The 13,306-nt window shown below is 41.7% G+C and overlaps 1 protein-coding gene and 1 non-coding gene across 2 annotated transcripts; one reads left to right on the forward strand and one right to left on the reverse strand.

The window, feature by feature from the left end:
• Positions 1–1,508: 1,508 nt before the first annotated feature.
• Positions 1,509–3,534, forward strand: LOC140805199 (uncharacterized). Its single transcript, XM_073161427.1, has 2 exons — positions 1,509–3,021; positions 3,161–3,534. The coding sequence occupies exons 1-2, from the start codon at positions 1,569–1,571 to the stop codon at positions 3,175–3,177; spliced, it is 1,470 nt and encodes a 489-aa protein (XP_073017528.1). The 5' UTR covers positions 1,509–1,568; the 3' UTR covers positions 3,178–3,534.
• LOC140806452 (small nucleolar RNA R71) lies at positions 2,100–2,206 on the reverse strand. Its single transcript, XR_012112526.1, has one exon. It is a non-coding gene; the product is annotated as a small nucleolar RNA R71 (small nucleolar RNA).
• Positions 3,535–13,306: the final 9,772 nt, after the last annotated feature.

Raw genomic sequence — 13,306 nt, forward strand, 5'->3', positions numbered from 1 at the left:
GAGTCGCATTCATGCATCATATTAGTTTGTTTAGTTTAATTTAGCATTCATTTAGCATTATTTAGCATTTGGCTGATCTCGTGTATTTTGTGGTGGTTTTGTAGGAAGTGGACCAAAAAGTGGGATTTTATTTGCATAGCATCGAAGAGGTCTCGCTAGGGCGGTCAAAAGTGACCGCCCCAGCGAGCATATTGGCCCAGCCGAGGAGTTTCTGCGCGAGTCCTTCGCTAGGGCGGTCAAAAATGACCGCCCCAGCGAATCCATCGATGTGAACGAGAATATTTTGCGCGAAGCTCTCGCTAGGGCGGTCAAAAGTGACCGCCCCAGCGAGACCAAAGACACGGCCAGGAATTTTAATTCGAGAATCACTCGCCCCAGCGGACAATCTTGACCGCCCTAGCGAGCGACGCAATCCGGGAAGATTTGTTTCCAAGTTTTGTGGACTCTATCTTACACCATAACCTAATACACGAGAGAGGCGCCGATTGAGAGACTATTCTGATATTTTCCATCATTTTTTCTTGGGAGGAAGGCTAGTAGCAAGAGAGACTTTCGAAGAACTCGAGAATTCCAAGCGTCGCAGCCGTCATCCATCGTCAACCTTAGTATTTTAATTATTCAGTTTTTATTTCTTGCATAGATTGTTGATTTTTATTATGAATTTTGTTGGCTAAACTCTATATTTGTTGGGATTTGAGGGGATCCTACCCCGTACTCGTTGTTTAACATTATTTATCGACATTTTTATGAGTGATTTGTTTATGCTTTTGTGTTTTCTTATTTCAATTGAAGTCTAGCTAACTTCCTTTGATTATTTCATGTTGTTAATGATTTCGATAGAATAATTGACAATAGGATCGAAAAGCATAGACCACGGATTTACAATTTTAGTAGATATACGGAATTGGGTACGTGTCGATAGTGATAATTCACCCGGATGAAAGCTAGCGGATTCCATAGAGCGTAATGCAATCGTGAACTGTTAAATAATTGAGGATACTTGATTACTGCATGTTTATGATTAGTATTAATATAGCTCGACAGAGTATATTAATTAGTCTAGGGAATTCCGTCGAATGCACGAGTAAAAGTCGAGTATAATTATTTGAACACGAGCGGTAGGTGAACTGATAATTCCCAACAAATTCGCTTCTCATTTGATTTACATCCAATTTAATCATTGACTTCTTGATTATTTGTTCTTGCAGTTTAATCATTTTAGTTATTAAATTCACTTTAGTTTAATCACCAACTCAATCTATCGTTGCTAAAGAAATTGAAGTGAAAATAAGAATATTGTAACGCAGTCCTTGTGGATCGATACTCGTATTCACTTACGTTTATTATAACTTGACTATCGTGCACTTGCGATATTTTAAATCGAGCTTTCATTTATAAAACAAATTTTGGGACTATTCACTGTGCAAGTTTTGCTCGTTCAAGTTTTTGGCGCCGTTGCCGGGGACTGTTGATTCACAATTTTTCTATTTTTCATTTAAATTCTTTAGTATTATTTATTTTATTGTTAGTTGATACTCCTATTCTGTTGCAGATTTTTCTTGTGGTGCATGCGAAGATCACTCGAAGTTAAGCTTGAGCCTTTTGACCCTGAGATCGAACGCACTGCTAGACGCCGAAGACAACAGCAAAGACTCAAGGAACAAATGGAGAGGCACGAACAAGAGCAGGAGGCGGACCGCCAAAATGAGAGACGGATTGAGATGCCACGCCGTATACCGATGATGGATTATGCACAACCGTCTCTTGATGGAGCACGTCCAAGCATCGTGAGACCAGTCATCCGAGCTAACCAGTTTGAGATCAAGCCAGCTATCATTCAGATGATTCAAAACACTGTTCAATTTGGGGGAAGTGCACTTGACGACCCTAATTCTCATATAGCTGATTTTCTTGAAATTTGCGATACTTTTAAGTTTAATGCTGTGTCTGATGATGCTGTTCGTTTGCGTTTATTTCCATTTTCACTAAGAGATAAAGCTAAGGCGTGGTTAAACTGTTTGCCTGTAGGGTCTATCACTACATGGGAGGATATGGCGAAGGCATTCCTGATCAAGTACTTTCCTCCGTCGAAGACTATGAAGCTGAGAGCCGACATTACTACTTTTGCTCAATATGAGCTTGAGTCACTTTACGAGGCGTGGGAGCGATACAAGGATTTATTGAGGAGATGTCCACACCATGAGCTACCTCTTGGGTTAGTTGTTCAAACTTTTTACTACGGTCTGCTTACTCCTAACCGTACCATGATAGATGCTGCTGCCTGTGGTAACTTGCTGAGAAAAACGGCTGAGGAAGGATATGAATTATTGGAGGAGATGGCTGCTAGTAGCTATCATCCTCATTCCGATAGGCAGAAACGAGGTGCTGGAGTTAATCAAGTTACTGATTTGTCTGCGGTGTCAGCACAGTTAGAGGCTTTGAACAGAAAGATTGATGGGATGAGTGCGAGTGGATCGGCTATGCGTCTGCAAGAGATTTTCTGTGATAAGTGTGGAGGTGAGCATGACGTGCAGGATTGCCAAGATGGCAATCCATTCTATGTGCCTGAGGGAGCAAAACACGTGGGATTCCAGAACCGTCCTAGAAATGACCCTTATTCAAACTCTTATAATCCGGGATGGAGGAATCACCCAAACTTTTCGTGGGGAGGTCAAAACAACCAAAACCGCCAACAAAGAGGTCCACCACATGGGATGCACCAAGGATTCAAGCCAGAACCGCCTAGGGAGGAGAAGTCAAATTTAGAGCAAATGATGACTAAATTTATTTCAGCAACCGAGACGAGATTTCAGAATCAGGATGCATCCATAAAGGGGTTAGAGAATCAAATTGGGCAGTTGGCTAAGTTAATTGCTAATAGGGAGCAAGGAACTTTGCCAAGCAACACGGAGACTAACCCGAGAGAGCAAGTGAAAGCTGTGGAATTGCGTAGTGGAAGAGCACTCGAGTCTAATGAGGAAAGGACCAAGCATGGTGAGGATGAGGTGGAACATCAAGGAGGTAAGTCTTCTAACTCTACATTTACACCTACTGCACCGAATAAAATTGTTATCCCTCCACCTTTTGGTAAATTTCTTGAGGTATTCAAAAAACTGCATATTAACATTCCTTTTGCTGATGCCTTATTGAATATGCCAAGTTATGCAAAATTCTTGAAAGATATCTTGGCGAATAAGCGGAAGCTAGAAGATCATATGACTGTGAACTTGACTGAAAATTGCTCCGCTTTAGTTCAAAACAAGATGCCTCCAAAGCAAAAAGATCCAGGGAGTTTCTCTATACCTTGCATTATTGGTGATATTAATTTTCATAAAGCTCTATGTGATCTTGGTGCGAGTATTAATTTGATGCCCTATTCTGTGTTTAGGAGACTGGGATTGGGTGAACCCAAGCCAACTAGGATGTCATTGCAGCTGGCTGACAGATCTGTCAAGTATCCACGTGGGATTATCGAAGATGTCTTGGTGAAAGTGGATAAGTTTATTTTTCCTGCAGATTTTGTAGTACTTGACATGGAGGAAGATTTAGAGATGCCTTTAATCTTAGGGAGACCATTTCTGGCTACAGGGAAAGCACTGATAGATGTTGACGAGGGAAAATTGAGACTGAGAGTTGGAGAAGAAGAAATTATTTTTGATGTCTTTAATACTCTCAAGCACACAATGCACAATGATAGTTGTTTTCGTGTTGATGTCTTAGATTCTCTCGTTTGTGATTTTGTGCAGGATGGATTGCAAGAACCATTGGAGGCCACTCTCACTACGGAAAAGCAGGAGGACGAGTTAGACGAGGAAAAGATGGAGATGGTAGCTCACTTGAATGCCATTCCACCTTGGAGAAAGCAAGTGAGGCTTCGACTAGAGGAATTGGGAGACAGAAAAGATTTAATGCCTCAAAAGTCGAGCCTAGAGGAGCCACCTACTTTGGAGCTCAAACCACTACCTCCACATCTCAAGTACGTATATCTAGGAGAAAATAATAAACTGCCTGTTATTATTTCTTCTTCTTTGACAGATGATATGGAGAGTAAGCTCTTAGAAGTCCTTAAGGAGCATAGAGGAGCATTCGCTTGGAAAGTTGCGGACATCAAGGGGATAAGTCCTTCGATCTGCATGCACAAAATTCTGATGGAGGATAAATACTCACCTCTAGCACAACCTCAAAGGAGACTCAATCCAAAGATGCAGGAGGTCGTAAAAGCTGAAACGATCAAACTTCTGGATGCAGGTATTATCTATCCTATCTCTGATAGTGCGTGGGTAAGTCCTGTGCAATGTGTGCCTAAAAAGGGTGGGATTACTGTTATTACCAATGAAAAAAATGAGTTGATTCCCACTAGAACTGTTACGGGTTGGCGTGTGTGCATGGATTATAGGAAATTAAATGATGCAACCCGTAAAGATCACTTCCCCCTGCCATTTATTGATCAAATGATTGAACGATTAGCCGGTCATGAATTTTACTATTTTTTGGATGGATATTCGGGATACAATCAAATCACAATTGCACCTGAGGACCAAGAGAAAACTACATTCACTTGCCCTTATGGTACTTTTGCGTTTAGACGTATGCCCTTTGGTCTATGCAATGCACCTGCTACATTTCAAAGATGCATGACCGCTATTTTTCATGACATGATTGAGAATTTTCTTGAAGTTTTTATGGATGACTTCTCCATTTTTGGCTTTTCATTTAATGAATGTCTAGAAAATTTGAACTTGGTGCTTATTAGATGTGAAGAGAGCAATTTGGTGTTAAATTGGGAGAAGTGTCATTTCATGGTGCAAGAGGGGATTGTGTTAGGGCACAAGGTGTCAGAAAATGGAATGGAGGTCGACAAAGCCAAGATGGAAGTAATCAAAAATCTACCACCTCCGTCATCAATCAAGGGAGTCCGCAGTTTCTTGGGGCATGCTGGTTTTTATAGGCGTTTCATTAAAGATTTTTCTAAAATTGCTAAGCCCTTGTCCTCTCTATTGATGAAAGATGTTGAGTTTAATTTTGATTCTACTTGTCTGCAGGCATTCGAGATACTCAAGGAGAGTTTGGTGACAGCACCTGTTCTGACTGCCCCTGATTGGGAGCTACCGTTTGAGGTGATGTTCGATGCTAGTGATACAACTGTTGGTGCGGTGCTGGGTCAAAGGAAGAACAAGGTATTTCATACCATCTACTACGCAAGTAAGACTTTAAATGATGCTCAATTGAATTACGCTACTACTGAAAAGGAATTACTTGCTATAGTATTTGCTTTCGAGAAATTTCATTCATATCTTGTTCTGTCTAAAGTGATTGTGTATACAGATCATTCTGCCCTAAAATACTTGCTTGCTAAGAAAGATGCGAAACCTAGGTTAATTAGGTGGATTTTACTATTGCAAGAATTTGATCTCGAGATTCGAGATAAAAAGGGTGTAGAAAATGTGGTTGCTGATCATCTGTCTAGGCTTGAGGATGTTAGAATTAATGGCTTGATGCTGATATAGATGACTGGTTCCCTGATGAGCAATTGTTTGAGGTGAATGCGTGCCCTTGGTATGCCAATTTTGCCAATTTTCTTGTCACCGGCACAACCCCCCCAAGTTTATCATTTCACCAAAGAAAGAAATTCTTTTCTGACGTGAAATATTATTTTTGGGAGGAACCGTTTTTGTTTAAAATCTGTGCAGATGCCATGATAAGGAGATGTGTAGCGGAGGAGGAAATCAGTCAAATTCTGAACCACTGCCATGACCGTGAGGTAGGTGGTCACTTTGGACCCATACGGACGGGATCTAAGGTACTTGAATGTGGCTTCTATTGGCCAACTCTTTTTAAGGATGCTCGTTTGTATGTTCTCAATTGTGATAGATGCCAACGCACAGGTAATATTTCCAACCGTCATGAGATGCCTTTGAATAATATTATTGAGTGTGAAATATTTGATGTGTGGGGGATTGATTTTATGGGTCCTTTTCCTGCTTCTTTTGGAAAGAAATTTATTTTGGTGGCAGTGGAGTATGTGTCGAAATGGGTGGAGGCAGAGACTTGTGCCACGAATGATGCACAAGTGGTGTTAAAATTTTTAAAGAAACACATTTTTAATCGATTTGGTACACCGCGTGCAATCATAAGTGATGGTGGCACCCATTTTTGCAATAAAATTTTTGATAAACTGTTGGGCAAATATGGTGTCACCCACAAAGTTTCCACTCCATACCATCCCCAAACTAGTGGACAAGTTGAAGTGTCCAATCGAGAGATTAAGAGGATTTTAGAAAAGACGGTTAATGTGAATCGAAAGGACTGGTCCATTCGGTTAGATGATGCTTTGTGGGCTTATCGTACTGCGTTCAAAACACCTATAGGCACTACACCATATAGGTTACTTTTTGGTAAAGCATGTCATCTACCCGTAGAATTAGAGCATAGAGCATATTGGGCGACCAAGGCACTAAACTTTGATTTTGCTCGTGCAGGTGAGAAACGATTGCTGCAGTTGAGTCAGTTGGATGAGTTCCGAGATACAGCTTATGATCTTGCCCTATCTTACAAGGAACGCACCAAAAGAGCCCATGATAAACACATTGTAAGAAGAGAATTCAAAGTGGGTGAAACGGTGTTGTTATACAACTCTCGCTTACGACTTTTTCCGGGCAAGCTGAAGTCCAGATGGTCAGGACCATTCATCATAGCCGAGGTGTTCCCATCAGGTGCAGTGGTGTTGCATGATGGCAAGGAAGGGACGTTTACTGTGAACGCCCAAAGATTAAAGCACTATATTGGTGGCACAATTGAGCCACAAATTGGAGTCACTCGGCTCCATGACAGTCGTTGAGGACATGGGTGAAAAGTCGAGCTCTAGACTATAAATTGAGAACTACCTCTACTCCTTATTTTGATTTTAATTAGATTTTTTTTAGCATTCGCATCATTTGTATTTAGGTAGTTGCATGGCATGGCATTCATTGTTTTTATTTATTTTTTTTTCGAGAGTATCTCGCTAGGGCGGTCAAAACCGACCGCCCCAGCGAGCCGTCGTTTTTAAAAAAAAAAAAAAAAAAAAAAATTTCACCGAATATACCTCGCTAGGGCGGTCACTTTTGACCGCCCCCGCGAGCACTCATATTTTTTTAAATTTGTCTTGCCGAGAACCCCTCGCTAGGGCGGTCAAAACTGACCGCCCCAGCGAGCACGCGTAAAAAAAAAAAAATAATTGGTCACCGCAAACCACTCGCTAGGGCGGACACTTTTGACCGCCCTAGCGAGTCGCGCAGACTATAAAAAAAATTTTTTCTCCCCTTTCTTCCCCACTTCGAACCCTACCCCTTTCCTCTCCAATAATCGGCGCCTCCTCCATCTTTCACGCTCAAATCTTCTTATTTTGTGATAATTTCAGGAAAAGACTCGATCTTGGATGCTACACTCCACCGGGACGCGTTTACACTACAATTTCTTCTACTCCGGTCATCTTCCAAGGATTCCGGCGAGCTTTTCCGGCGAACTTCGAAAATTTTCCGGCGACTTCAGACTCTTTGCACTCCCATCTCGACATGGCACCTAAACGGTCTAAGGTAACTCACGGTGCCTCTAGCTCTCGTTCGACTCCGTCTAATTTTGTTAATGAGAAAGCTCGGGAGCGGTTTGAGCATGCTAAACTACATAGAAACCCAATCCCTGAGCGAGGGTTTACTACATCTGTTATTAGTGATTTTCCGGAAGTCTTAGTAGAGGGACGAGGGTGGAGTAATTTCTTAGCACAACCGAATGCCGCGGTGATTCCGGTTGTGCGTGAATTCTATGCAAATGCTCCGGAGCGGAGTGAGCCTAAGGCAACTGTGCGGGGGCGTCTAGTCCCGTATGATGCAAGAACTATCAATGACTTGCTGGGTTTACCGTCGGTCGATGACTCTGAGTTTCAGGCGTGGGTGCTCAACCCGGACTATGATTTAATTATTCGCACGCTCTGCTATCCGGGCACCACGTGGAAACAGCCGGGGACGTATACGGTTTTTCTTGAAAAATTTTTGAGAGTGGACGCGGCAATGTGGTATGCATTTCTATCTAAGAGATTGATGCCGGTCGGGCATACGAATGATGTCCAGCGTGAGCGGGCGGTTGTTCTGTATGCCATCCAGACTGGGATGGCGATTGATGTGGGCAGACTCATCTTTGGACAGCTCAACATGTGCATACACAGCAGCAATCTGGCGTTTTATTTTCCGACTATCGTGACTGAGTTATGTGCCCGAGCGGGGGTGATATTTGCCGATGATGATGAGTGGCTACCACCGATGAGAGCTATTGATGACGCTCTTTATCGATCCAAGAGGGAGAAGAGGCAGGCAGAGCTGCCCGAGGATGTATTTTTCGAGTATGGGGGCGCAGCTCAACCACCTCCGGCTTTAGGACATGCACTGCCTCCTCCGCAGCCACGCCGCCGTGCCATGCGTGATCGCATCAACGAATTGGGCGCTTGGGCCACTTACCAGACTGAGTATCAGACCGTCAATCAAGCTCATATTCAGAACGTCGAGTACTTGGTACAGGGGATCTCAACGCATTTGGGCATCGACACATCCGGCCTGCCACCACCACCCGCATACCCGCCACCCTTCCAGTTCCAGTACCATTATCCTATGCCGCCACCAGCTGACGAGGGAGTCCCACCACCTGAGCATGACGAGGATGAGGAGTTCTGATCAGGGGAGTTCACTGTTTCCCCTTTCTTTTTATTTTTATTTTGTTTGTTTTGTCATTGCATTTGCATTCATTCGTTTTTATGTTTTTAGTCTTTGTTTCGTTTTGTGCTATGATGGCATGGCACAACTCTAGTATGAGGGGGTGGGTAGATTGTTTTGGTTGTTTAGTCAATTGGTTATTGTTTTGATTGTTTAGTTAAGTGGTTTAGTTTCGTTGCATTTCTGTTGTTTGGTGTCGTTTATGTTGGTTTCTTTTGTTGGGTGTCGTTTATGGTAAGAAGACATCGTTTATGAGCCAATGATGATTTGAATTGATAGTTTACAAAAGTGTTGATTGGGTCACGTCGTGAATGATACTCTTGATTGTTAAAGCATGAATTTCGGTACAAAATTTGAACCTTTTGAGCACACATGTGTGGGGACTAGGATTTTGTAGGAATAATGGTGAAATTTGAAAATTTTGTTTCGTTAACTTGAAAGGCACCATTTATGAGTTGATTTAGCATGCAAACCCGTGAAAATAAGTCGCTAATAGTGACCTTGATTGAGAAAAGTTGATTTGCCTTGAACTTTACTTGTACCTCCTCTCCAATGCACTAATTAAAAGATCAAACTCCCAACCGGCTATAATCCAAAGTGATATCATTCTTAGCCTAGGGAGTACATGTGTGAAAATTGTGCATTCAAAAAAAAAAAAAAAAAAAAAAAAGGAAGAAAAGAAAATAAGGAGATGTAAGGTGAGGGGGAGCCTAAATAAAAGGAATGAAATTCTATTCCTAGGCTAAAAGTTGGAGATGTAAGGAGACGAGGAAAGTCAGACGCAAAAGTCTTGACGATTGCACAATGAAAATGATCGGTGTACTCCCAACTTTTTAGCCACTTGAGCTTATTTCCCTTCCTTTCGACACCCCTATCTGCTCTTAAAAGTTGAATAAAGTTCACTTTATGGCTAGTGATAAATGGATACGGGAATGCATGCTAGTGAGACTTGTATTGAAGTGCTAATTAAGTAACTCGCATGATTTGATAATTGATCTATTTGACGTACGAATGACTAGACCCATCACGACACACACACACGTTCAAACTAGTGTTGATATTGATGTGTAGATGAGAAATGAGTATTCGTTTGCGATTTGACTTGACTATGATTGGTAGTGGGAAAGTAAACTGAGGCATGAACATAACCGTTGTCGACTCACCATTGACATTTACTTGTGTTGGTTTTTCTTGTTTGAGTTTGTTTGTTTTTGTTGAGTTTGTTTAGTATCTCGTGCTTTAACCTATTTTACTCGAGGGCGAGCAAAAGGTTAGTATGAGGGGGTTGATAGGACTCGTTTTTACGTGTTTTTAGTGTTGGTTCTGAGTCGCATTCATGCATCATATTAGTTTGTTTAGTTTAATTTAGCATTCATTTAGCATTCATTTAGCATTATTTAGCATTTGGCTGATCTCGTGTATTTTGTGGTGGTTTTGTAGGAAGTGGACCAAAAATTGGGATTTTATTTGCATAGCATCGAAGAGGTCTCGCTAGGGCGGTCAAAAGTGACCGCCCCAGCGAGCATATTGGCCCAGCCGAGGAGTTTCTGCGCGAGTACTTCGCTAGGGCGGTCAAAAATGACCGCCCCAGCGAATCCATCTGTAAGGCCCAAGATGTCATCATTGATTTAAATTTTCGGATGGCATTTTCGTAATTATTGGAGGAAAATGGCATTTTCGTAATTATGGGAGGCAATGGCATTTTCGTAATTATTGGAGGAAAATGGCATTTTCGTAATTATGGGAGGCAATGGCATTTTCGTAATTTCTGGATAATTGGGTGAAAATTTGAGGTGATGCCACGTGATTTCATGCATGCAATATATATATATAATTTGCATCTCACCTCACGAATTCAGAAGGAAAATCGAGGAATGCTCTGAGGAATATTTTAAATTCATTTTCATCGTAGAATTGCGATTACGAAAGATCCGTCTATCAGAATTTAGATCCGAACACGGTGCTGTGATCCTCTCGTTGACAGCTACAACTGGACGTAAGTTTTATTGATTTCTGGTATCATTTGAAAATGTGATGTTGTAGAAATTTGATGTAATTCATATATGATGTTCTGGACATGTTAGACATCATAGAATCGAAGTCAGATTTAGAAACGGACTGATTATGGAATTATTATGAATTTTTGGGGTATATTGAGTTATACCGGACAGCTTTGAATTGTGATTGAATTATGGCTTGTACAGGATATGGGTTATGGATTGTAACTATTATCTGGTGATGTTGTATTGACGGAGATACTGAAATTGTACTGTTATACTGTGAGTTTGAATTAAATCCAGATTGATCAGATTGTTATCAATTGATTGACATGAGATTATTGGTATTGTCATTATCAGACAGGCTGTGAGTTGAGGACTTCGACTGAGCCAGGAACCGACGAAAGAAAGGTATAAGTCAATGTGGTATTGGGAGATGGACTTGAGTCGGTTTAGACTTGGGTTTCCCTAAATCACATACTTTACTTTATTGCATGGATATATTGCATTGATTTGATTAATATACTTGTTCTCTTGATATTTAGACAACAGGTATTGGTCGAATTGTCTTGTGACACACTGTGACGGATAGTGGTGGTGTCGCCACGGCACATTGCACGATGTCACAAGATAGGATGCTAGCGATAGAGCTACAGTCCATGACGGTTAGGTCAGGACACTGGATGTATGGTTATATCGAGTAATGGAATCCATTACGGAATTCGATATAGGAACACCATATTTGGTTATATCGAGTAAAGGATATTGGAATTCTTCTATTACGGAATTCGATATAGGAATACCGGGGCACTGGTTATATCGAGTAATAGAGATTATGGTTCCATCCTTTACGGAATTCTATATAGGAATACCACATCTGGAAACCGGGATCCCTAGACTAGGATTGCGTCTAGTCTGAACTGTAGATCTACGAGTATTATCGACAGTTTGATATTGATTATGTTTCAGACTTTGTTACATATATCTGTTACCTGATTACATGCTTTATATTTGTTTATATGATTGCATGTTTCGTTGATTTATACTGGGATTATATTCTCACCGGAGTTATCCGGCTGTTGTCTTGTCTGTATGTGTACATGACAACAGGTGGGACAGGTACAGGGTTGAGAAGATGAAGAAAGATCGTGATTAGAGTGGAGATTCCGGACTTTGAGTATGATGTATAATAGGTGGAACACTTGACATTAGTTGTTAAACCTTAGTTTAGTTGAATGTATGCAGTACAGGACTTGTATTGTATTTTATACTGATATGTATATTAGTTTGATTTCACTACGTTCCGCACTTTAAAAAGAAAAAAATTTTAGACCCTGTTTTATAATTGATTAATTAGTCCCAATGACGATTAAGAAAATGATTAGCGTCCGGGTCCCCACAACAGGTGGTATCAGAGCGATAGATCCTTGAGATTGAGATAGGAGCTAGTGAGCGGGGTAGAATGAGATTTTCTTTCCTTGCTTTTGATTGCTAGCATGATTTACTGCTTTATAATGCATGTTTATCTGTTTATCTGATTTGATTTGAAAACATGTATTAATGAGATTGAATCAGAACCGATTCTGGATCAGCAGTAAGATGATCCGAGGAGGCTTGAAACAGGATTATTGTTGGAATTGCTAACCCTTTTGGTTATCAGATATGCCTCCGAGGAGAATGCCAGAACAGGGGAGTACCTCGAATCCTCCCATGGATGTGACACCTACAGCAATGGAGAAATTGCTGAAAAGGTTTCAGTCATTTCATCCACCGACTTTGAAAGGAACGGAGAACTCCGTGGAATGTGAAAGTTGGTTGGACGACATTGAATCACTGTTTGAATCTTTGGAGTACACTGAGGAAAAGAGGGTGAAACTGATAATACACCAGTTGCATGACGTTGCTAAACACTGGTGGATCACGACTAAAAGGGCATTGGAACAGCGAGGTACGGCCATTACCTGGAATGTGTTCAAATCTGAATTTTATCTACGGTTCTTTCCAGTTTCTTATAGGAAGGACAAGGGAGCCGAGTTTGCAAACCTGAAACAAGGCCAGTTGAACATTGAGGATTATGTGGCTAAGTTTTCGACATTGCTCCGATTTGCTCCCCACGTAGCTGAACATGATGAGGCCGTAGCAGATCAGTTCATAAATGGCCTAAATCCTGAGATTTTTACGCTGGTAAATACTGGGAGGCCCAACAACTTCACCGATGCCCTGAACAGAGCCAAGGGAGCCGAGGCAGGCTTGATGAGGCAGAGAGAGGCTTCATTTGTGCTTCCAGCACCGGGACAACAACAACCACCTCCTCGATTTGAAGGTGGCAGCAGCGGTAGCGGAAAGAAGGATTTCTTGAAGGCTAGAGGGAAGCAATTCAAGAAATCAGGGACTACCTCGTCCAGTTCAAGTGGCTCTAGAAAGACCGGTCAAAGCCAGAGCTATGCAGGACCATACTGTGGTACTTGTGGAGGGAGGCATTCCACAGATCAGTGCCGAGGAGTAGTTGGCAGCTGTCGTATCTGTAGACAGCAGGGACACTTTGCCCGAGTATGTCCACAGCGAGGT

The sequence above is a fragment of the Primulina eburnea genome, chromosome 11 (genome assembly GCF_022965805.1).
Source record: "Primulina eburnea isolate SZY01 chromosome 11, ASM2296580v1, whole genome shotgun sequence".
In the NCBI taxonomy this organism is placed as follows: Eukaryota; Viridiplantae; Streptophyta; class Magnoliopsida; order Lamiales; family Gesneriaceae; genus Primulina; species Primulina eburnea.

What these genes read in the sequence shown, in the direction of transcription:
- LOC140805199 (XM_073161427.1), top strand. Translation starts at nt 1,569, where the DNA reads ATGCGAAGATCACTCGAAGTTAAGCTTGAGCCTTTTGACCCTGAGATC.